Here is a 26,132-nt window from a genome sequence, read left to right as displayed (position 1 = left end):
TGCATGTGTGTGTCTGTTTGCCAAAAAGAGAGTAGGAGTGTATTCGGCACCCCTGCAGATAACTGAAACAGGACAGACAGACAGACAGACAGAGTCAAAATGTAAACGTGAAGTAATCTGAAATCTTTGAAATGTTTGTCCTATCTCTGTCAGGTCTGGCGTGATGGCCCACCTTTGTCAATGAAGTCCTTCGTCTAAAACGTCTTTGTTTCACACACACACACACACACACACACACACACACACACACACACACACACACACACACACACACACACACACACACACACACACACACACACACACACACACACACACACACACACACACACACACACACCATTATCCATCCATCCATCCATCCATCCATCCATCCATCCATCCATCCATCCATCCATCCATCCATCCATCCATCCATCCATCCATCCATCCATCCACACCATGGATCCAGAGCCAGAGGCTGACCCTGATGCTGAGTCTCGACCTAGGTATTATTACATTACATTACATTACATTACAATACATTACCAGTACATTGGTTGAATAGAGTACTTTACTTGGTCGTTTCAATTTTGTTGACAGTAATGTTATAACATAGGATCTGCGTTGGCCCTTGTGTGGGCCATGTGACTGACCTGGGTTTGATTCCCAGCACGGGTCCTTTGCCGACCCCTCCCTGTCTCTCTCCCCATTTGCTTTCTGTCTACCTCTCATACTGTCCTGTCCACCAAAAAAAATATCTAAAAAAGAGAAAAAGAGAAACAAATACACCTACTAGTCACTTTGACTGGTAGTGTGAGTATGTTAAAACATAGGATCTGCGTAAAGCTGTTACCTTGCCTTGTTTTGTACTTTAGGAGCGACGCTGAGCCCAGGGACAGCAACCAGCAACAGCAGCAGCAGCAGCAGCATGCTGCCACTGACACCATCCCAGCAGCCACCCCCACGTCTCCCTCCCCGGACGGTGACGGTGACGACGACGAAGACGCGCCCGACCTGGAGTGCGCCATCTGCTTCAGCGAGTTCAACAACGTCTTCCGCACGCCCAAGGTGCTGAGCTGCCGGCACACCTTCTGCCTGGAGTGCCTGGCGCGCATGAACATCAAGTCGGCGCAGCCCGACTCCATCCAGTGCCCGCTGTGCCGCGGCTTCACCCCGCTGCCCAGCCTGGGGCTGCCCAAGCTGGCCAACGACTCCACCGTGCTCTCCTACCTCCCCGCCGCCATGCAGCGTGTCTACAGCATCCGCTTCAGCCGCAGCAAGGGGCGCCTGCAGGTCAAGCGGCCCGCCGAGATCGACCCGGCCCTGGCCGCCGCCAGCAACACCGTCAGCCACTCCCTGGACGTGGGCCAGCCCTCGGGGAGCGGCGGCGGGGGGAGGAGGGGGCGGGGTGGTGGTGGTGGTGGTGCTGGTGGCGGCGGCGGAGGGGCAGGGGGCCAGAGGAGCGGGCTGCTGGGGAGGCTGCAGAGGGTGATGCAGCAGCCGGCGTGCAGGGTGTTCATCATGATCGTCACCGTGCTCATCATGGTCATGCTGACGGTGCTGGTCATCTTCCTGCTGGCTATGAGGAACGGAGAGGGCTAGGCTGGCTGGACACTGACACTGACACTGACACTGACACACACACACACACACACACACACACGCACACACACACACACACACACACACACACACACACACACACACACACACACACACACACACACACACACAATTCTGGAGAAGTGACTGTTTAAATAGCTGTCTATTTTTTTGCTGACTGCACATTCAGGACCGCTGACAGCTTTGACTGGGCCTGGGACAAAAAAAACCATCTGAAAGGGCCCCCCCCCCCCCCGTACAAACAACGTAATGTAATGTGCTCCCAACACTTGACTTGACTTGACTTGATTATGCCACCCACCCCCATCCTGGGCCTGACCTGTTTGTGCCGTCAGTGGGGCCTGGTGCATTATATAGCAAATGCACACAGTCTGCACAATCAGTGGCAGTAGACTGGGTGCCAAATTCAAAGGCAAAGTGCAATGACTGCAAGTGAGTACTCAAGTGCAATTTGAAACGGAAGGAATATCATCATATTGCCATAAGGCTGGAGTGGACACACACAATTCTGAAACAGTAGTTACACGTTCACTCTACCGGCCTACATACTGTACATCTACAGTAGGTTAAGTACAGAAACTTTTACAAAGCATCATAGTCACTGAAAATGAGAGGAATGCATTGGAAGTTATCATTGACTAGTGCTGTGGTTAGACTGTGCTTTACAGAGATAGTGTACTGTTTCCATGTTTTGAATATCATGTCTGCCTATTCCTGATGCTAAAAACACACCTCGTGTCATTGTGCCAGTGCTGTCCCATTAGGCCATCATCAGGGTGGGGTCGGCCTGTCACGTCTGAAGATGCCCAGCTCTGTGGAAATGGACTATTCCACAGGGTTGATGGGAAATGATCTGAGGCAGGGGTGGGGAACCTATGTCTCGAGGGCCGTTTCCGTTATGCAGCTTCACATGAAATATGACATTTAAATATGAATATTGGAAAACACATTTGCAATACAATTAAGTTATATACGGGGGACCTAAAGAAGGTGGGGACTGTTTTAAAGGTGGCTGCCTTCAATATTGGCCTAACGTGCATGGGGGATATCCTGGTTTGTGTTCATAGTACGGCCCTCGAAGGACTTTTACGACCCTCGGATGAATTTGAAGTGACCCCTCGAATGAAAAAGGTTCCCCACCTCTGATCTAAGGCAATACGATTGTAAGCCGAGTAGCTCATGGCTGAAGTGCCATTGATCTAACCCAATATTTTCTCAAGGGACTGTAACCAATACCCCGCACCTAAATAACTGTGAAATCACTTCAAAGCTTTGGATATAGGCATCATCAAGTGCACTGCACAGCACATGTAATGTAAAATACAAAGCCAAAAAGGGTAGCGTAATGTGATGTAAAATCACAAAGCCAATGTACAGTGCCAATGTGTTATTTATGAAGGCACTGCGCAATAAAACACATGAATTGCTATCGGACTGCATACCGGAGCCCACAATATGAAATTGAGATATTATTAAATGTTGCCTCCTACATGTTGCCCTGCGTAACCCACTGCACACAAACATCATTGATCATTGTAACGGAGAGAAATGCAATCAAGGTTATAATCACAGTGGCTACGTTCACATGATGGTTTTTAATTCTGAACGGATTATTCAGAAATAGTTCCGTCGGGTTTAGATTGCACATTCCCAATTGTGAAGTGTTATGTTTTCAAAGCGGAATTAAGTTTTTTTTTTTTCAACTGAATCAAACAGTTTTTCTGAATGAAATCAGAATGAAATGTGCCATGTAACCGAAGCCATTGTTAGTATCACACTGCAGTAACTACACAGCAGCAGAAGACATGGCAACAGCCAAGCCAAATGCAAACTGCAGTACATTCTGGAATATTTTTCACACGGTTGCTGAATATGGATTACGTAAACTGCATTACCTGTCCAACTCTATCCCCAAACACCAAAAGAAAAAAACCTATAGGATTACTCCATGGCCGTGCCCAGGGGCGCTGATAAAAATTTGGGCCCCATGAAAGATTCAACTTTTGGGCCCCCAAAATGACAAATTATGTTATCAGCATCCTTCCAGGGCCCAGTCAGAGCTGTTGGGCCCTTAGAATCTGTAACACTTACCCCCCCTCGCGGCACCCATGGCCGTGCCAACAGATCTTTGAAGGACAATGGACAAAAACCTGTACAGGCTCACCACAAGCCTGAAAACTGACAAGTTGTTGATAAAGGGAATATATTTCTGAGCCTGTTTCTAAATAAATATCGTCTGTATAGAGTATATATTTTTTCAAGATTGTTTTCAGTTGAGACTCTCCCTTTTAGACTCCTGAAAGATGACAAGACTGTAATGGCCTGTAACTTTGTGAAATCATGCACCAGTTTTATTGTGTTTGTACGACATGTAATAAATCATATATTCATTTAGAAAGACATAACTAAGATATGCAATTTTGATAATGTCTCACTAATAGCCAACACATTGTCAGTAGCACACCGCATGATAAACGGTGAGACAATTCATTCTGATCAACCCCCTTCTAAGAATAGCCTACGAAAATTACAAACCAGGCCTAATAATATCAAGGTAGGCACTGACATGCCATACATGCTATACATCAGGGCTTGACATTAACTTTTTCGCTTGCTGGCCACTGTGGCTAGAGGTTTTCCTGAGTCACTAGCCATCCAGCTATTCTACTAGCCACAAATTCGTTTTTTTTTTTCTTGTATCATGACACAGTACATCTAACCTCAGAGGACGAGGTGCTTTAAGCAAGAAGATGAGTGCATGGGTTTCTACATGGAAATAAAACAAACAAATAGAAACTGAGTAACTGCGCTTTTTCTTGAACTTAAATACAAACAATTTATACACAAGGGACTAAGTGCTGAATATACGTCATTCTGATGTCATACCATAGAATAAGCTTCCTGCCAAATTGGCTGGTGACACTAAAATTGTTACCAGCCACAGCTAAGTTTTATCAGCAATTGGCCGGTTGGCAGGTGCCAGTGTCATGCCCTGCTATACATGCCATAGGCTACTGTAGGTCTTCCTTTTTGCCTGGTTATTACAGTTCAACTTTCATATTAGTTGGTCCATTTGGTTAATTATCTCTAGTCATCCATTGTTCTCTTAGATAATCAATATCGAGCCATTCCCCTAAATATTTTGGAATTAAAATCCTTAGACCTTGATATGACATAATGACTTAAATGACCCTAATTTGAGTTGGGATGAGGGTGACATCTTCATAGACTCTTGCTCACTGCCCCGTTTGGGAGTGCTACGTTTGGAATTTGTCCAGCAGGTGGCGATATATCCAAGATAAACACTTAGGTAGGCCTACTTGGACGACAACTTCACTCAGCAATGATTTACGCAATGGAAAAGTACAGCTCGAGTCCTCAAATTCCTCTGCACAGTTTAGGGAAGTTCAATGCCAATACGGTAATGAGGTGCTCACGCGATGATATAGGCTACAGAGGACCCTCGGCTTCGTCGCTCGACTTGAAGGATGATGCATCATTCTGAAGTCCAGCCGGGGAAATTTACTATTACGCATGGTAGATTAAAAAAAGTAATCTAAGAAAATAGGATTACTAGGCAGGAAGTGAAAGTTGGGGCATTCAGGGCTCGTGTGGAATTCCACTCTTGGGAAAAAGGTGAAATTAGTTGGTTAGGCTAAATAAAAGTTCCAAAGTAGTAGGCCTAGGCTATCAATGAATAACACATTGAACTCAAATACAACATCTTTTAGAGGTGATGTGTAGTAGCAGGGACGAGAGACCTAGACTAATTGGTTGGTAAACGTGATTGCTCCGACTACAGACGGTTCAAATAGGGGTGAAACCGCCGGGAGCTATAAATGAACTCAGAGAGTCAGTTGGATATTACTGTAGCATCACTATTCCCACACGACACTAGAGTTCACCATGAGGGAGAAGGATGAATGAGGCGGTCGGGAAATGAACGCATGCTTACCGCATCCGCATGATGACAGAGGCAGACCCCAGTAGTCCAGCCGACGACCGGCCACTTTCTGGTCACACCGGTGAGACCGGCCACTTGAGAAAGGGGTTATTGAAGACCTCGAAATGTACAGTAACAGGATAGGCCATTTACAAGTTAAATGTGCTGCTTATGCCCATCGCAGACACTGACAAACATGAAAATTGCAGTTATGTCCTCATTTTTCCCCTCTTTTTGTTGGCCACCACATATTCAATTGGCCTTACATATTGCTGATACACTGGTTAGTGATTAAAAAAAACTGTGTGTGTGAGAGAAAATGGTCCCAATCAGTGGAACTCTCTTATAGTCATTGAAAAGCTAACCACCATACCAGAGATATTCTATAGAGATATGCCAACATAATAGGTTTCTATGGGCACCTAACGCGACCAGGTTCCGGTCTGCATAAAGGGGCGTGTCACAATGCTCCTACAATGAATAGAACAGTCCTTAGGTCTGCCTCGGTCTGCCTAAAGGGGGCCATAATAGAACCAGGAAACAATGGGCCAATGGAACCTCTCTCTCTCTACTCTCTCTGCCCATACACATCTGTGACATAACACTGAGCCTTTAGAAACTTGGTCGGTCATCATTGCTATTCTGGTGACAACACTGTCTTATCTTAACGGGGTAAGTTTCCAAGTCACTAAAACTAAGTGTGTGTGTGTGTGTGTGTGTGTGAGTGTGTGTGTGTGTGTGTGTGTGTGTGTGTGTGTGTGAGTGTGCATGCATGTGTGCGTGCACACTTTACACACACGGTCCAGTTCCACAGACTATGGTGGTGCAGCCTGATCTCCAAAAATTCTGTGCTCCTGGACACGGATGTTATGGACGTGTCCAGGAGTTCTCCATCACGGAAAATAATTCCGTGTCCAGGAGCACGGAATTTTGGCAAAATCTGTGCTCCTTGACACGGATTTTGTGTCCTTAACATCCGTGTCCAGGAGCATGGAATTTTTGGAGATCATGTTGCGTGGTGGGTGGCTCTATGCGTGCATGAAGCTCTCTTTTTCCGTCTACCTGATGAAGACCTTTCAACAGTTTTACAAAATGTCCCTAGTCCCTGCAGGCTCCAGTATGATTTCAGCACATGAGCTCTAAAAAGGAAACAGGGAAGTTTGTTCCAGGCCCACACAGGAGGTGGATTAGAAAACCAGTCTATATAACATCAAAAGCATGGGTTCACACCATAGGCAAAAACAGTGGACCCTATTGGTCGACATTCAAACTGCTTAAACTAAATGTGATAGGCCAGGGATGTCAAACACAAATTCAGAGGGAGGCAAAATCAAAATCTCTAATGAAGTCGTGGGCCATACTCAATTTCTAAAAAGAAAAAAGGGGACTATAATTGTGCGTACACACACTACACACACAAGATTTTTTTTTATTTATTTTTTTTAACAATCACTCATGTGGTTGCTGTGCCTGAACATGTTGTGTTGTATGACTGTGTTGTATGTGGTCTCTGCCCACATATATTCCTATGACAGATCAAATTACATGTTCAAGTCATGTTACCATATGTAGACCAAGTGTAACCCACATTTGAAATGATCTCGCGGGCCAAACAAAAATGACCCGGCGGGCCAGATTAGGCCCCCGTGCCTGAGTTGGACATCCCTGTGATAGGCTAGAGCAGTGGTGCCGTCACCATGCTAATAAGCCTTGCTATACTGTACTGATCCAAAAAAGCATAGATCAGGACAGAGGACACAGGACAGATAGCTACCTGTTACAATTATCCCCCATGGTGCAACGCTAGACCAACCACAGACAAAAAAGAAAAAAACCCTCTGCTGCTAGGGTTTGTCAAGTTTATTAAGCTATGTAACCAAGATCTTCCTGAGCAGTCAGCCAACTCTGGGCATACGGGTAGACGAGACAGACGTGTTAACCACCGAGGTAAACGGTCAGGCTGCAAGCATAGTCACCAGTGCATCTATAATATGAGGCTTCAGGAAGGACGTTTACTAATGCTCTACTGCCAAACTTTGCCAGTTGGCATCTGTTATAGCTGCACAGCAGGGATGTTATCAGTGGGTGAGATGGGGGAGGCAGTGGCACTGTGCCAGGCGGGCAGGCAGGCAGGCGTGCAGGCAGGCGTATGCTATCAGGAGCTCTCTCTCTGGCCGCCCTGCCGGCGGGCAGAGGCGTCTCTATGCTGAGCTGGGGCCCCAAGCGAAATTCAAAGTAATAAACATTTGACACAATATCGCCACTGCTGTAGGAAAATTTGAGCTGTTACTCCCCACCTATAGGTTTGGGGGGCCCAAGCAGTTGCCTGCCTGGCCTGGTGTCATGATGCGTCTCTGCCGGTGGGTATAAAGAAAAGGGGTCAGGTCAGTGGACTCAGATAGCCACCAACGGCACGGTACTGCCTGAGCTCCTCTCATCCGCAAAACAACTCCCATTCTCAAAACAAAGGCCCCTCTGACTCACCCTATCACCCCTGTTGAGGGAGAGAGAGAGAGAGAGAGAGAGAGAGAGAGAGAGAGAGAGAGAGAGAGAGAGAGAGAGAGAGAGAGAGAAAGAGAGAGAGAGAGATTTGACTGTGTTAGTGCTTCTCCCCCTCCCTCTCTCCCTCCCTCTCTCTCTCTCTCTATCTGTCTCTCTCTCTCTCTCTCTCTCTCTCTCTCTCTCTCTCTCTCTCTCTCTCTCTCTCTTTCTCTCTGTCCCCCCTCTCTTTCTCTCTCTCTCTCTCTCTCTCTCTCTGTGTGTGTGTGTGTGTGTGTGTGTGTGTGTGTGTGTGTGTGTGTGTGTGTGTGTGTGTGTGTGTGTGTGTGTGTGTGTGTGTGTGTGTGTGTGTGACATGCATGTACACTTCAGTGTGTGCAGTATGTGTTTATGTTCCTCTGTGTGTGTTTCCCCTCTTTCATTGAGGCTCTTTTGAAGGCTTGGGTGTGTGTGGGTGTGTGAGTGTGTATGTGTGTGAGAGAGACACAGAGAGAGAGAGGGAGAGAGAGACACAGAGAGAGAGAGGGAGAGAGCAAGCAAGACAGAAATAGAAAGAAGCATGAAAGAAAGGTAGAGAGAGCAATAAAAGGAAGAAAGAAAGAAAGAAAGAAAGAAAGAAAGAAAGAAAGAAAGAAAGAAAGAAAGAAAGAAAGAAAGAAAGAGAGAAAGAGAGAAGGAAGGGTGGGTGAGGGGCGGTTCAGGTATTGAATAGGATATGACAGGGCTGTGTGTATTACAGCAGGTATCCAGCAGGTATTGCCCCAGGCCATAATTAAATACTTATGGGGTGGACGCACTCGTGTTTGTGCGCTCGATAACGCTTCGTTGCTAGGCTACATATTTACAAACCAAAAGTGGCTCACAGCGACCATATTTACAGAACACAAACACGCCCTTTTTCCGTACATTTTTGCTCTATTTGTGTGTCTGGATGAATTAGACATGAGTGTGTGACATTTTCAACACTGATAAGCTGATAAGCGGATCGGTGTATGCATTTGTATGTAGTTTTTTGTACTCATGTATCTATTTTACTATTACATAAATTTTCTTTTCCTTTAAAAAAAGAAAACATTTTCCTTTTTTAGATGCGATCAACAAATTCACTGATGCTTTGGTATTACTCTTGCTGACCTGATTTAATGTGAATTTAATTCATTATTATCATTATAAAATTATTATTATTATCAGGCTATTATTGACATTATTATTGATTTGTTTTATATATATATAACATGAGGTGACAATTGACATGACAAAAACAAAACAAAAATCTCCTTTCTATCTATCTATCTATCTATCTATCTATCTATCTATCTATCTATCTATCTATCTATCTATCTATCTATCTATCTATCTATCTATCTATCTATCTATCTATCTATCTATCTATCTATCTATCTATCTATCTATCTATCTATCTTACTATCTATCTATCTGTCTGTCTGTCTGTCTGTCTGTCTGTCTGTCTGTCTGTCTGTCTGTCTGTCTGTCTGTCCTTTCACCCTCCTCTCCATCCCCTCCTCTGTACGTCGCTTTGGATAAAATTGTCTGCTAAATGCAATGGAATGGAATGTTTATCTATTGATCAATTAATCCGTCCATGCATTACAGCAGTCATCAGTGACACAGTCACAGTCATACTTTCCATTAACGCCATATCGCCACACAGTTGTCCCCAGAAACTCTCTATATTAGTCCCTCCCCCCCAAGTGACGCCAGCTCTTTGCGGAGGGTGCCAGGCCAACATAATATTTGGCCACAGAATTCTCTAGAATAGAAGACTATATAATAGAACTCTCGCAGTGAGTCACATGTCTCTGTGAGTAAACAAAACAAAGCAAATGCGGCAATAAAGAATGTGGCATGTGGGCAGAGATGGTATCCCGTAGCAACCATCTCTGATGTGGGGGCATGTAGGCGGCCTCTCTCATGAGGCCTTTTTGAGGGGGGGGGCGTACTAATGGGAGTCCCCAATGGGATGCCATCCAACCCTCATACACCCCCACCCCCACACTAACACCTCCACCCCCAAAACCACAGCCAAAGCCAAATCCTGCTCCTGCCCTCTACCACCCTAACCCATTGACCTTTCTACCACCACCCTCCCTGCCCACTTCAGCACTCCTCGACCAAAATGCACCTCCATCAAGGGGCCTTTTGTGGTCCCGGGTGTTCCCAACGAGCTACCATCTCCCACAGCCAAACAACCCCAGGACACTGCCCTCACGCCACTCCAAAACAGTTCCCAACCCAACAATACCTCCTCAGCACCACCTCCCTGCTGACAGCTACCCCTACCCTTACCCCTCCAGCAGTCCCATGTAACAAGCACGCCTCCGAGCTGCCCAGCAGACCGGAAAGGGGACACCCCTGTTTGTGATTTTTCCGCTGGGAAAAGAACAGGCATGGCAAGGGCTCAGGAGTTCCTGGAGGTGGGAAAGAGATCGACAGCTACTAAAAGGGAGTCCTCACAGTCACGCTTGGATTAACCATATGGCATACAGGGTAGTGGTATCACTTGCCACAAATTTGGTTTTAAAAAACAATCATGAAGCTGTACATCTAACCTCAGAAGATGAGGGGCTTAAAGCAAGAAGATGAGTGCATGGGTATCTATCTACATGGAAATAAAACAAACAAATAGAAACTGAGTAACTGAGCTTTTTCTTGAACTTAAATACAAACAATTGATACACAAGGGGCAAAGTGCAAAATATACCCTATTCTGATATGTCGTACCATAGAATAAGCTACCTGCCAAATTGGCTAGTGACACTGAAATTGTTACCAGCCACAGCCAAGTTTTACCAGCATTTGGCTGGTTGGCAGGTGCCAGTGTCAAGCCCTGGTACATATGCTTCATTGTCTCTCTGGAGGCCTGGTATATTTGGTAGTCTCCGCTGAAAATGCCCGACCCAGTATTTTATCACAGCACAGCCCTACTCACCGTGTCCGATCGCCCCCCAAATGTTGGAGCAGTCATTGTTCATTGAACCCTTGGATTTGACAGAATGACAGCATTAGCATTGTCCTGTGCCAGAGCATAAGATCATTAGCCCGCATGTTCGGTCAGTTGCTCGTCATTTATTTAGTAATTTTCTGCAGTGGTTCGGGTGTCAGTTCCACTGACCTGAGTGAATCTTACCCATCCAATCACCAAACAAAGAGAGCATTTGTGAGAATCTTACCTAACCAATCAGACAACAGAGGGGGCGTGAGAGGCATGACGTCAACAGTGTGCTACATTTGAATTGTAGTAGGTAGCTAGGCTTATAGCCAGGGTAATTGTGAATGCCATGACCGCACCATTGGGTGAAGGCTGATCCAATTGTTATGAACTTTAGTAGATTGTACAGGGCCGGCTCAAGCCTTTATGGGGCCCTAAGCAAAATTTCATCCTGGGCTCCCCATACCACCACATACTGAGCATCGGATGCCTCAGAAGTTTCAGTTACTTGCACGAGTGAGGGGTAGGAGCTAAGGACATAGATAGGCTGTCTGTAGATTGTGTACCCATCGTGTACCCATCATGCACTGCACTTCTTGGAGCAAGATTTCTCAAACAGAAAGGCATTTATCACAGAGGAATATCTTAGTTTCGCTTCAGAAGTATTACTCTTTGTTATATTCTTTGTTTAATGTAGGGTTTTACAATTATAAGTGGTGCATGAAAAATTACGTTGCACCTACCCACCATGATGTCCCGCAATATACTTTGTAATGGCCTCTGTTTCCGTTGTGCAAGTGGTTCATGAGGAATAATACATTTTTGTCTGGAACTACGATGTTTTTTTTTTTTTTTTTTTGCTATATGCCTTTATTTAGAGACAGGACAGTAACGGGGAAGGGTTGGAAAAGGACCCGGGCCAGCAACAGCCATGCAGCAGACGAGTGCCCTACCGTTAGCGCCACGGTAGGGCCAAACATCCTCATTTCTGGTAGATTCTTTCAGGCAGTATTTCTCAGGACAGCAAAAGTCTTACGTATACAACAGTGTGTGTGTGTGTGTGTGTGTGTGTGTGTGTGTGTGTGCGTGTGTGTGTGTGTGTGTGTGTGTGTGTGTGTGTGTGTGTGTGTGTGTGTGTGCGTGTGTGTACCCATGACCCATGCTTGGTGTTGTTTGTTGGTGTTGTTATATGTATGTGTACCAGTGTTGGGAGAGAGAGTGAGAGAGAGAGAGGTGGGGGTTCCATCCATGACAGAAGACAAACTGGACTCTAGTGTGTGTGTGTGTGTGTGTGTGTGTGTGTGTGTGTGTGTGTGTGTGTGTGTGTGTGTGTGTGTGTGTGTGTGTGTGTGTGTGTGTGTGTGTGTGTGTGTTTGGGCCTTGGGCACCAATGCAGATTAGTCGTTTTAGTATTTGGGAGCCTTGGGCATGTACACAAACTTGTCCTAACAGGACTGCAACTATCTGGACTGCGCAAAACAACAGCAAAGAGACTGGCAAAATACTGTTCCATCTCTGCCATCATAGGCAGTTTGTCCATTTGGAGACGGAGATCTGATATTTATCCATAAATACAGCTCCAGGCCACTTTATTAGAATAGCATGAAAAAGTTGATTATCCATAATTCCATCAATAATGTTAAACTGTCATGGATTGTAGATTCATGGCCCAGTTGTTTAACTATTCCAATCATTACTTTTTTTCTTTTTACATATTTTGGCCTTCCAGCTCAAAAAACCCATGAATTGGGGAATTCGCATCATTAGAATATTGTAATAAAATCACAATTTTCTTCATCAAAATTCGTTTCACATCAGTGCACATCAAATCAGTTGAAATTTGGTACTTTCTACATAACATGCAATGTTCAATACTTGGTTGGGACTCTGTCTTAATAACGGCCATGATGCGTTTAACATTGAAGTCAATGGCAGAAACAGTGCATGGGAGTAATGGAAGCCCAGATATCCTTGATGCTTTGCCGTCAGCTGTTCTTGTTTGTTGACCTGGTGTCCCACACTTCACTCTTCAATATACCCGTAGATATCCATGCTACGTTTTGGTGTTAACTCACCAGTTTAATTCTAACTCACCAGAAATAAAACCCCATTCATTTTCAAGAATCGGCCAGTAATGTGCTCAGCTAAGCACAGCGTGTTTAATTTCTCAAACTAATGACACGAATTGCCTTGAGCAGTAGGCCAACATCGGAATCATGCGGGAATCGCGGGCGGGAGCGGGACAAACTATTACAGGTGTGGGCGGGAGCGGGACTGAAAATCATAATTCTTTGCGGGAGCGGGCGGGAGCAGGACTGAACACTGCATGAGCGGGCGGGCGCGGGACTGGAAAATCTGTCCCGCGCAGGCCTCTACTGTAGGCCAACCAGAAAACTGGCAGTGGAAAAGAGGCACTGGGTGACAAATGCCCAAAAGCACCACAGAGTTACAACATCCAGCAAAACAAAACATTTAAACTTTACATTGACAATGATTATTGCCGCGTTGGTTTGTCTGTCTGTCTGTCTGTCTGTCTGATTGTTTGTCTGTTTGTTTGTCAGCAGCATAACTCAAAAACTAATCAACGGATTTGGACGAAACTTTGTGGAGTTGTTGATAATGACCCAAGGAACAAGTGATTCAATTCTGGTGGTGATCCGGATCACAAACCGGAACCAGGACTTTTTAAAAGATTCTGTCAGCAGGATAACTCAAAAACTAATCAACTGATTTGGACGAAACTTTGTGGAGTTGTTAGTAATGACCCAAGGAACAAGTGATTAAATTCTGGTGGTGATCCGGATCACAAACCGGAACCAGGACTTTTTAAAAGATTCTTCACCATTGCTGGCCTATATATCTAGACGCCCCTAGTGACCAGAAATTGAATTGTGGGGACTCCACAAAAAGAAGGCAGAAAGACTTAGGGTGTAACATAGTCAAATGTTCTATCAAGCAGGTCCCTTGGCAGAGGGCTGCGCTCTCTGAGTGCTTCTAGTTCTTTTTATTTTCATTTATTTTTCAGACTTTCACATTAGCGAGACGTAGGATGTTTAACCCTTTGGTGTTCAGATGAAATGTGCCACAGCTGATTAATGGTAGTACATTCGTTTGTTTTGTCTGTGTCTAGGGGAAATTTGAGATTAAATTGAAGCATGCGGTATGAATAAAGGAAATATGTTGCGACTTCACACACATAAGTTACAATTTCACACTCTGTTTCTCTTCTCTTCTCTTCTCTTCTCTGACCATCCTGTTGCTGATGTGAAAAATATGAAGTAACTTTCCGCTACTAAAGAAAGAGGAAGTAAATGAGGTTTGAATGTCCACTTGTCACTTCTGAATTGTATTTATTTATTTATTTCATTTTATTCTTTGTACTGTTTTATTTCTCTCTTATCCACACTACTTCTATCTCCCTTGTTCTCACTCTCTCCCCTTCTTTAAGTGTCCCTGAGAGAGAGAGAGAGAGAGAGAGAGAGAGAGAGAGAGAGAGGGAGAGAGAGAGAGAGAGAGAGAGAGAGAGAGAGAGAGAGAGAGAGAGAGAGAGAGGAGAGAGAGAGAGAGAGAGAGAGAGAGAGAGAGAGAGAGAGAGAGAGAGAGACAGAGAGAGAGAATGTGTGTGTGTGTGTGTGTGTGTGTGTATTGTGGTCAGAGTATGTGTGAGTCTGTACTGATCAGAGGCTGTGTCAGTCTGTACTGATCTTCAGGAAGTGGAGACACACTCTCTCATACACACTCTCTTAGATTGTGTGGACAGTGGTAGCGGTGTGACTGTGTGCTCTCCTGTGTGTGTGTGTGTGAGATTGTGTGTGTGCTCTCCTGTGTGTGTGTGTGAGATTGTGTGTGTGCTCTCCTGTGTGTGTGTGTGAGATTGTGTGTGTGCTCTCCTGTGTGTGTGTGTGAGATTGTGTGTGAGCAGGTGTGTGTACCTACTACGTCTGGACAGTGTGTCATTCTCCACCATGAACGGAGTGATGGGACTGCTGTTGTTTTTGGCTGCACCCTCATACGGTAGGTGAAAAGTGTGTGTGTGTGTGTGTGTGTGTGTGTGTGTGTGTGTGTGTGTGTGTGTGTGTGTGTGTGTGTGTGTGTGTGTGTGTGTGTGTGTGTGTGTGTGTGTGTGTGTGTGTGTGTGTGTGTGTGAGAGAGAGAGAAGAGGGCCTCATAGTAATGATGTATTATAGGTTTGATACACACACACACACACACACACACACGCACACACACACACGCACACTTAAGTATGCACGTGAGCACACACACATACACGCACACACAGGCCATGCACTCCCATACACACTTGTGCCTGATTCACATGTACTCTGGCAGACTGATACACAGAAGAGTAATATGCACCCTCTTGAACACATTCATGCACACACAGACGCACACACACACATACAGACGCGCGCGCGCACGCGCACACACACACACACACACACACACACACACACACACACACACACACACACACACACACACACACACACACACACACACACACACACACACACACACACACACATATATAATTATGGTTCTCATGTTGGGCTGGTGTCTGTGTGTGGTTGTGTTTACCCCACTCTCTCTCTGCAGGGCTGGAGTCTGTGTGTGATGCTACTCAGGATGCTAGTGTGTGTTATGGGGCTCTGGGAGGACCTGTGATGCTGCAGCTGATGAAGGACACCACAGGATATGCAATGGACTTTAGGAATGAATATGGCGACCGTGTTTTTGCAATTACAAATAGATGGTTGGTGCCCTTCTTCTCCCATATACCGCAGAGGTGGAAGTTTGTTGCTGATAACGGGACACTGATCATAAACCCTGCAGAGAGGAGCGACTCAGGAACATATACAGTCGAGATCTTTGAAAGGGGAGGTACAGTGGGCGTGCACACAGTCAGGCTGGTAATTGAAGGTAAATCTTAATCTACCATTGCAGAACATTACAGGCATACTCAGGACCGTAGTTCAGTCAAGAGGGAGATACTGTGTAACATTACAGGTATACTCAGGATCATAGTTGAGTCAAGAGAGATACTATGTAACATTACAGGTATACTCAGGATCATAGTTGAGTCAAGAGAGAGATACTATGTAACATTACAGGTATACTCAGGATCATAGTTGAGTCAAGAGAGATACTATGTAACACTGATTGATCAGTCAAGTGTTACACTGTGCTTTAGTGCATTGCGATTACCTGATGAACGTTCCAATCCTAATTGATCACTGGCTATATCCTTGGTGTGCTTTTATGGCATTTTATGGTGTGATGTGTAATTTTTATTTTGTTTTATTTATTATGATGTTTCTTATGCTACTTTTAACTCTATTTATGGTCATGTTTTAAACCCTGCACTTTATGGTTTGTCCTGTTATCTGTTGTCTATATGTTGTTGACTTGCTGCACACTTAATTGCACCTTTTGGGGGACAATAAAATTGAAACTTGAACTTGAACTTGAACTTGATTACAAGTATACTCAGGATCATAGTTGAGTCAAGAGAGAGATACTTTGTAACATTACAGGTATACTCAGGATAGTTGAGTCAAGAGAGATACTATTGGTGCATTCCCCGAGGGTGGGAAATGGGATGTTTCTGACTTCCTACTGGCTGAAATGCATTGGAACGCCTGTTGAAGCGGAATGTTCAAGTCGCGAGCTGGGGCAAATTCGAAGCCATCACAGCAATGGCAATGCACAGTGATAAGAATAGTTTATGTCACACATTACTCAGCAAGTACCATTTTGTGGACAAATAGAGTTGAATCAGACAGGTTAATGATTGCAAAACCGCCCCTGAACTTTTCTAAGGTGTAGTTACGTATATTGGCATTGCTTATTTTAAATGTGATATGCGGCTATGAAAAAATGCAGGTACTGCACTCTAGGGGCGGCAACGGAATGCAGACTACTGTACATTCAGAATGAATTAGCTGTGCTCGCTCGACAGCGCCCCTGCAGGCATGGGTTGACTAGTGAGTGGCGAGGCTATAGCCGATGTAAACCGGCTGTGGTAACACTCCCGAAGCTTGCGTTTACAATAAGTTGCCAGGTGACAGCAATTTTTATTAGGTGTTCCAGCTATGAAACTGGGTGTTCCCGGAACCCTTTGGAAGACCTGTGGCTCCTCCTCTGACACACAAACACAATATTGAGGCTCAAATAAGAAAATGACCAAAAAGACACTGTTTGACTTCATCTTTCAGGAGAGGGTGGTGTCTCTGGTGTCTGGTGTCTCTGTATCTATAACAGTTTCAGCGATAGACTTTAGAAGTTGAAGCCCTTCTTTTCTTTGCCGCCTTGCTTGATAATTTTCACAATCGTTGCGAACTTGCGAACCAACATGCTGACTAAATGTTTCTTGTTGATTTATTAAGTAGGTATACACACACACACACACACACACACACACACACACACACACACACACACACACACACACACACACACACACACACACACACACACACACACACACACACACACACACACACACACACACACGCGCTTATAAACAGTCGTTGCCTTCAAGTTAGACTCATTCACTACATTAATTTTGTCACCATATTATTGTTGATATTATTGATTTTATTGATTGATTAATATGATTATTATTGTCAATGTTCCCACTTCCAAACTAACATGGCAGCATCAATGAGGACCCTCTGAGTGCGTCTTATTATGTGACCATGCCTCCTCCACTTGCGCTTGTCTCCTGGCCCCGCCTCCTGGCCCCTCCTCCGTGGAGAAAACGATAAAGTTTCCCAGCTGTCAGCCTAGCCACAACAACTTTTGAGGGACTGTTTTTCATTCACCATAACAATTGCAAACGAGAAAAAGACTCTACAATTGAGCTTTTGCAAGATATTGAAATATAATGCTGTTGTCAGTGATGTCATCATGATGAGAAGCGAGTGGAGGAGGCAAGTGGAGGAGGCAAGGTCCCATATTAAGATGCACTCTCTAACTTTCAGCTCCTCCCCTTTTCCAACCCCCGTGTCTGACCTGCACCTGTCAATCAGCTGCTCAGCCTATGGGGAGAGGAGGGTGAACGGCTCATCCAATGGGGACAGTCCTGAGTTCAGTTGGTCTCTGGATGGGCGGGTTCTAAGTGAGGTGAGTGACATGAGTCACCAGTGGTGCTGATTATGATCGTTAAAGTCAAAAGCAATTTTTGCTGACTTAAAAATAATTATGCTTCATCATATTTTTATGTCACTAATTTCCTTTAGACAAAGAGGAGGTATAAAAATGAAGATATAACCCCTTAGTGACCAGCAATTTGTGTGTTTTAGTTTTTGAATTAATGTGTGTTTAAATATTTCTTCATATGTTTTTTTAATTGTTGGACTCTGTATTATGCAAAGGCAACTGACTACTAATGAATCCGAAGTAAATGATAGAAGTCTGCCACACTGTTAATGGTCCCAGTGATTTATTGTTGCACTTGAAAAAGAACGAAACGTCGTGCAAATAAATCACTGGGAGCATTAACAGCGTTGCGGACTCCTATCATTTACTTCCGTTACTTTATTTTGTCCAGCACCTGTGCCACTGATGTGCGAGCATTCTCTACCTTCTTATTCATGAATCCGGCCAGGTATTCCCTGATGCCCTGAATCAGACTGACTCCAGATCAGCTGTGCTGACGCTTCCAGAGGTCATCAGGGGTCATCAGAGGTCACCAGATGTCAGCAGGGGTCATCTAACCTGCTCAGCCTTTAACAAAGTCAGCAGCATCAACACCACACTGCCACTAACCTCATGCACCAGTAAGGACGTGTGTGTGTGTGTGTGTGTGTGTGTGTGTGTGTGTGTGTGTGTGTGTGTGTGTGTGTGTGTGTGTGTGTGTGTGTGTGTGTGTGTGTGTGTGTGTGTGTGTGTGTGTGTGTGTGTGTGTGTAAAACGCTGATCAATGGTTTAGAATAGATATGTAAAGATATGTGTGTCTCTAAGTCTCATGGTAACAATGATTGTGTGTGTGTGTGTGTGTGTGTGTGTGTGTGTGTGTGTGTGTGTGTGTGTGTGTGTGTGTGTGTGTTTGTGTGTGTGTGTGTGCATGCGTGTGTGTATGTCAGCCACGCCGTTACCAATGACAACCACCATCCTGACAACCACCTTGACAACCAGCCTCCAATCAGGCCCTTCAGATGAGGCTTGCCTCTGCAGTGAGTTGACCTCTCATCACAGTATCATCTCATGACTAGCACTGTGTGTGTGTGTGTGTGTGTGTGTGTGTGTGTGTGTGTGTGTGTGTGTGTGTGTGTGTGTGTGTGTGTGTGTGTGTGTGTGTGTGTGTGTGTTGGCATTGTTGGCGCTAACTTTCAATCGTAGTCAAAGTGTGGTTTGACTCGTCTCGATGTTCATGTGTCGCAATGCACATTGAAGCCTTTGAACTCTGCACGTATGAGTATATAAAATAATTAAATAAATAAAAATAATTAAATAGATAATAATGTATTATTTATAATACTAATCTTGCATTTCAGTAAACTCTGAGATACACACTTTGTGAAAAAGCCAAAAGTAGAGAAACTGACAAGAACGGGGTGTCCATACCCATGTCGAGAGTATGCCAAGAGCATGTCCTTGGCACCTCAAACCTTCAAAGACTTCACTGACGGTTTGGTTTTGGGGAGAGTCTAGATGTTGGCGATGGGTCCAAGTCGTTACTGTGTTGCGGTGCTCTTATGTGCTCCTCTGCAAAGACAAACACATGTCAACCTTTCATGCTAACAACCCCCCCCCTTATGTGTGTCATGTTGTATGTGTATTTCTGTGTATTTGTGTGTGTGTGTGTGTGTGCGTGTGTGTAGGTATTTCTCCAGTCTTCATCACTGTATGGCTGGCGGAGATTATTGTGCTCGCATCACTGCTGGTGGGGGGATGTTACCTCCAGATGAGAGGCAAGAAGACACACACTGCAGGTAACAACACACAGACACACAGACACGCACACGCACACACACTCACTCACTCACTCACTCACTCACTCACTCACTCACTCACTCACTGTTTACGGCCTATCACTCCCAGTTCCAACTGTCGTAGCTTATGCCGAGTCCGACCTCCACAAAATGATGCTCTCTCACCTCCACGAGAGCACAGGGTCAGGGTTAAACTTGGCTTGAGTGTTTCACAATCACGACTCAAACACATGATAATTCCATACACACACCCTATCGCGTTTATTGAAACGGATACGAATAACAAGAAACGTAAAATGAAATCAATGCCTGCCTTGCCATTGCATTACACAGCAGATGGTGCCAGCAAGAACTGTTCGTTGAGGCTTCGAGAAATGTATCATTTGGAGAACTTTTTGGCTTGAAAGCGGTTCAGGAGGCCTCATTTTGCCATCACTACTGTTAGCTACTATCCCCACACTATATAGGCCTTAGTGGTTGCAGGTACTCTGAGATGTTAGCTGCTATTTTCAGGGTTTGTAGTTTCCTCTCATAGCACATTCAGGCCAACTGAGAACCGTGCCGGTGCCTGTTCCCGCACCTAATCGCAAACTGGCCGTCGTGTTCACGGCACAGATTTTAGCATTCGCGAACCGGAAAGTTGGTTCGCAATGCGAACCGCAAAATACTAGGTTTTTCTCCGCGAACCATGGCGACATCGTGGCCATCAGCAGGTTCATCCGGGTAACACAGTCATGTGTGGAAAAAGTTCAGAGCCCGGTATGAACACGGGAGGTTCGAAGATAAGCACTATAATGCTGAACGTAACTGGTGCGGGCACCAGCACCGGCTCCGTTCTGGTCGGCCTGAAAGCCCTATCAGTGTCTTCATAGTTATAATTATTAAGTGCTTGTTTCTCTGTAACTCCTCCCCAACAGGTGAGAACCAGGAAGTGGAGCTGAGTCCCGCCTCCATGAGCAGCTGCGGGAGGAGGAGGAGGGGCCTAGAGGAGGGGGAGGAAACAGGAGGAGACAATCACAGAGAATCTGTAACCTATGAGAATGGTCTGTGATGGAATTTGCCGTTGTTATTGCAGATTGTGGCGATTGAGGCAAGTGAAGAATGAATGGATTTCAATGAAGCTTCCTAACATAACGTGCCAGAATATTTTTTGTCCCGAAATATTAACATATAATTCCAAATTAGTTTTTAAAAGCATTCATTTGAGCCATAATTGAATTTTTGATTACTGTATTATAAAACAGACTGTGTTTATAATCTTGGTCCCCTGGTCAATTAAACTATTAAATAGCAGGACTTAGTGTCTGTGTGTGTGTGTGTGTGTGTGTGTGGGGGGGGGGGGGGGTAGGTTTATGTAGCATTACATGTATAAGATTCCTCTTTTTTTGTTGATAGGGGTATGCGTAATATGATTTTGCCTATATGAACCGTAAGGTGCAGGAGCAGTAACAGGCACACATGCACAATTGCACGTACACCACACAAACACTCCCCCACACACCCCCGCTGGCACTTTTGATTCATGCAAAACAGCCAGAAGCCAAAAGGTTATTCACTCCTCAGAGTTTCCAGTGACAAGTCACCTCACCACCTAAAGCCCAAACGAAGACGTGATCGCCTTCTTCCCGACAGAGGTGTAAATAGATGGAGACTGAAGGGCCTTAAGTGGCCAATGCCGGCCATTTAGGCATACAGGGTATTTGCCCGGTGAACTGTTGATGAGTGTCCTCTGTGTTTGTCAGTTGTGCAATAGTCTTGTGATGTGATGTTATGCTTATGTCCTGTCTTAAACGAGTCTTGCTCAGGAATGCAAAATGAATTTCAGTGTAAACTGACAATAAAGTAATCGTATCGTATTGTATCGTATGATTTTGGCGTGTCTCAATATAGTGGAATCAGTCCTCATGCCACCACAGCTGACTTCTCAGAGTCAGATTCAAATAATTTTTGCTATTGTGTTCAAAATAGCTTGTAATATAGATGACTAAAACTGTTGTCACAGGCTTCATTGTCTCTCTAAGTGCATGGCGGACCGGTCCTGGCTTTCAAGTGTAAAGAAATCCCGCACACTGTTCATTCCACCAACAAACTTTAATACAACGTTTCGGTCATCCGACCTTCTTCAGGACCGGTCTTGGCTGAAAATGTCCGGCCTGATTTTTTTTGTCCTATTCCAGCCCTGCCTTCTCCACAGAGGTGTAAACAGATGCAGACATAAGTGCCTTAAGTGGCTGCTGGAACACTTGTGTTTACACGCCAGCTGTGCAGAATGCCAACAGCCAAACAGGCAGCAAACTCATTGCTCATGAGATCATTGCATGTTTTGTGAGTTTTGTGAAAGGTGGAATTGTGATCTGCTATGCAAAACTTGTCACATGTTGTGATTCACGGTAAAGCACTGTACTTAACACAACACATTGGGTTTGCTGCCTTTCTCCAATAATCTAGAAAGGTGACGGTATGCACTCTTATTATTTAATTTTATTTACTGAGGTGAAGTTGACGTTTTCCAGGTGACACTGAGGTTGGAACTGCACTTCATCAGACGTGTCTTTATGGGACATCCCACGAGTTTGGTTTGGCCACATGTTATGCATTGGTCCATCATGAATACCGTACAATTGAACGATGAGAAAGACCAAACGTGTGCAGACTCTTTTGTTTGTTGATTTTGGATGCTATCTGTTCTCTGTTCTGCATATTTGTGATACGGTGTAATTAAAGATGTATTACATAATTCCAGTAGCCTCTTACCGCAGATGGGGTTGCCGGCGGGCCTATTCACTATTGCTGAAAATACTCCACTACATCATAACAACATTGCTATGACAGTACAGGGAGAGTTAAGTAACAGATTAAGACATAGCCATTACAATTTTTGTGACAGGTTATAACATAGGCTCTGCACTAAGGGGTTAAAGGGGTATGCCACTATTTTGGGGCTTAATACAGTTAAAATCGTTGGCCAGGGTTTATGAAAGTGGTTAAGTGTCTTATTTTTCATGTTAGCCGTTGTCTTGCTTTAAGGCAAGTGAATAGAGGGAGTATGTAGCTAAGATAGAGAAAGTCAATGGATCACTGTAGCATGTGTGATCCATTGACTATCACTAGCTTAGATACTTACTCCCTCCTTAAAACAAGACAACGTCTAACTTGAAAAATAAGACACTTTACCACCTTTATACAGGGCAACGATTTTAACTGTATTCAGCCCCAATAAAAGTACCCCTTTAAGCAAAAACTTGTATCCAAAGCAACATACAGTTATTGCAGGGTATTAGTTACAGTCCTTACTCCTTACTCCTTACGCCTTGCTCAAGGTCACTTCAGTCATGGATGATATGAACCTGTAAACTTACTAAGAGCAGCTCCCTATCCATTGGAGCACAGCTGATGAGCCTGGATGAGTAGGCCTACATTCTCTCCTTCTAAACCAGAGGTTCCCAAACTTGATCATGACAAGGCCCCCAAATATACAAGTACATTTCCCCCCCCCCCCCCCCTGACATGGGCCGTGCCACGCTATTTTTTGCTGAGCACCACCTACGTAAGTCGAATCGATGTGGTTTCTGCATCGTTAAATGCAACCAGGAAACATGATAAATATAGCAGTGTAGAGCAGTGGGCCATTTCAAAGAGTTGACTAGAAACCGTGGTTCTTAACTAATGGGAATATTGTTTGGCTTATTTTTGGTTTATTTCTGTTTACTTTTGTTAGTTAATTGTATTCAATTATTTATTTTGTTTTGCAATACTTTCCCTCCAACCTGCTGTGGCTCCCCTTAGTACTCTGTCCCGGCCCCCCCATTTTTGAAAACCACTATTCTAAACTGTCCAACCTATAAGGTCACGACTGGCCACTTGAGAGGGAAGCAGTACACCAGTACAAATCAACTGACTCCCAATGGCCATCGACCCCATAGTCATAACGGAAGCAGGCCAGCTGACATTATGTAAACCTGGTTAGGTGCGCTGCTTACAGAATGCAAATTTCCCACAAACAAGCCGAGAGAGGAAGAGAAGAGAGAGAGAGAAACCGGAGGACAGAACCAGGACGAGGACGGAAAGAACTGATAGATAGATAGATAGATAGATAGATAGATAGATAGATAGATAGATAGATAGATAGATAGATAGATAGATAGATAGATATTGAGTGTAATAACGGAAAAGACAAAGAGCGTACTGAGCCAGCGAAGTTTGGGTCTGTTGTGGCACCCACATTTTCCCTGGATAGTGGTGGTTACTTCCTGGCCGGTGATTGACAGCAGGAGCAGGGGCTGCAGACACAAAGCCAAAGGTAGGTGATGGACGCTGCCTTCCACCCCCTCCTTTTGCACTCTCTTGACGAGCCACCCTACGGGTCTTCTATCCGGATCTCTTCCTCCCATATCACTCTCCTCACCAGCTTTTGCTTACACTTTTTCATTTTCTTTTGATTGGATTTTTTTTATCCTATAATAATAGGCTGCCTTTCACACACAGGAGGTTGCTGGGGGTGTGTTGACATTTCGCAGCTATTTCATGGTTTATGTGCTAACCTAAGCCCTAGGATTGCACACATAAAGTAATACACACTACTGTTTTACAGTGTAGCCCCACAATGCACGGCGTACCTCCTGTGGCACGCTGTAATAGTCATTGAAAAGTACATAGTACGGCAATACTATGACATAATAACACAGCGAGTTTAGTAATGCACTATGACTTGGTCATTGCCATTCTGGTAACAGCAAATTTATAACGCCGTGTTATAACGCCGTGGTTAACAGTTAACAGTACCTTCCACGCATTCCATGTTGGCCATCCACAACTGATGCTAAAAGTTTTTTTTTTCCTTTATCAATTTCTTAATGCATTTCTCTTTTTGCCTCTCTTCAACACTCTGCCATCCTGCTGTCATAGAGTAGCTGTAGGGCTGTCTACTATTTGCATCTAGAGGGCCTATTTTTGCATAAATGCCTCCACACATGCACCAGGAACACTCATTTGTAGGTCACCACCACAGACAGCGGTGTAATGTGAAACATTTCAAGCATAGAAATTAAGGGTTGAAACAAATATACACTTCAGGTTAAGTTAGCATGCATTATTAGAGAAGGATGTGCACTTTCATCAGAAGAGTTAACTAATTCCTTCCTTTACACACACATCACACACTCTGTCTTTGTTACCATTCCTCAGTGTTTTTCCATCTAAATTAGGACTAAAAACCTTTAATTTACTTAAATGGCAAAGACTAGTTCTGGATGAACCACTGGAATTACGATGTGCACATCATTCCAGTGCATGCTTCGCTGGTCAACTAAACTACAACTTAACGTAACATGACAACATATTTACAGGTTATTCTAAGGTTATTCCTTATTAAAAACTTTGTCTTGGCCGTGGCCTTAGAGGATGCACAGACAAGTAATGAGAGGGATATGCATGCTTGAACATGCAATAGAATTAAAAAACCTGCAATTCAATAGGACCTTGGCCTTCAACCCACTCAGCCACGTATAGTCTACTCTTCGGCCCTTTCCCTAAACGATAAGATGACCCGTCTTCAGGATTGTCACTGTTGCACTGTTAGATGAATTCTTTAATGGTCTATTGTAGGTGTTCGTTAGTAAAATGGTGTATTTCCAAACCACAAACATGTACTTTCTCTAACCAAATAAGGGAAAAAGAACCTTAATAGAATCTTAATAGTGCTTGCTGACATTTGCTTTGACAATTAATAGGGCCACTTCCTGTTTTTTTTAAATTGTGGTGCTTTACTTCTGTCATTTCTTCTTCCACTCTCCATTACAGAGCGAATGTCTTCTTTAGTCTCCCAATCAGCAGCTCTATGAGAAGTAGAGGCTGTATGTTGTATACTGTCTTCCTGTACAGCCAGGTCGCAGTTTGGCATTGCACTGTTCATGCAGTGCATATGGATATATAAACATCCGGCCTATAAACGTTTGTTGATAAACTAATGCTGAAAAAGGAGCGCTAATCCTGTACATGTGACTTAGGCCATTGACTTTAAGTAATGAGATGACTATAGGACAAATTTTGCTTCTGCCACAGCAAAGTGGAGCGATGAGGTTATAGAGCTAATAACGAAAGGAGAAGTACAGATCCAAACCCACCCCACCTCACCACCACCCTTCTGACTATTTTTCTATTGGCTGTGGCAATGGATGTAGGCCAGGCTGTCAAAACA

At 44.4% G+C, this 26,132-nt stretch overlaps 1 protein-coding gene across 1 annotated transcript; it reads left to right on the top strand.

Moving 5' to 3' along the window:
* Nucleotides 1-441: 441 nt before the first annotated feature.
* On the top strand, nt 442-1,584 carry LOC134444251 (RING finger protein 225). Its single transcript, XM_063193612.1, has 2 exons — nt 442-488; nt 858-1,584. Exons 1-2 carry the CDS (start codon nt 442-444, stop codon nt 1,582-1,584), a joined length of 774 nt encoding a protein of 257 aa, XP_063049682.1.
* The last annotated feature ends 24,548 nt before the right edge of the window (nt 1,585-26,132 follow it).

This window comes from Engraulis encrasicolus, chromosome 3, assembly GCF_034702125.1.
Source record: "Engraulis encrasicolus isolate BLACKSEA-1 chromosome 3, IST_EnEncr_1.0, whole genome shotgun sequence".
NCBI classification, from domain to species: domain Eukaryota; kingdom Metazoa; phylum Chordata; class Actinopteri; order Clupeiformes; family Engraulidae; genus Engraulis; species Engraulis encrasicolus.
This window is presented reverse-complemented; position numbering and strand designations above follow the sequence as displayed.

Bases quoted from the DNA above. Each gene is read 5' to 3' on its own strand.
- LOC134444251 (XM_063193612.1), top strand. From the start codon at position 442: ATGGATCCAGAGCCAGAGGCTGACCCTGATGCTGAGTCTCGACCTAG. The intron at 489-857 runs GTATTATTACAT...TTTGTACTTTAG, and splicing joins GATGCTGAGTCTCGACCTAG to GAGCGACGCTGAGCCCAGGG.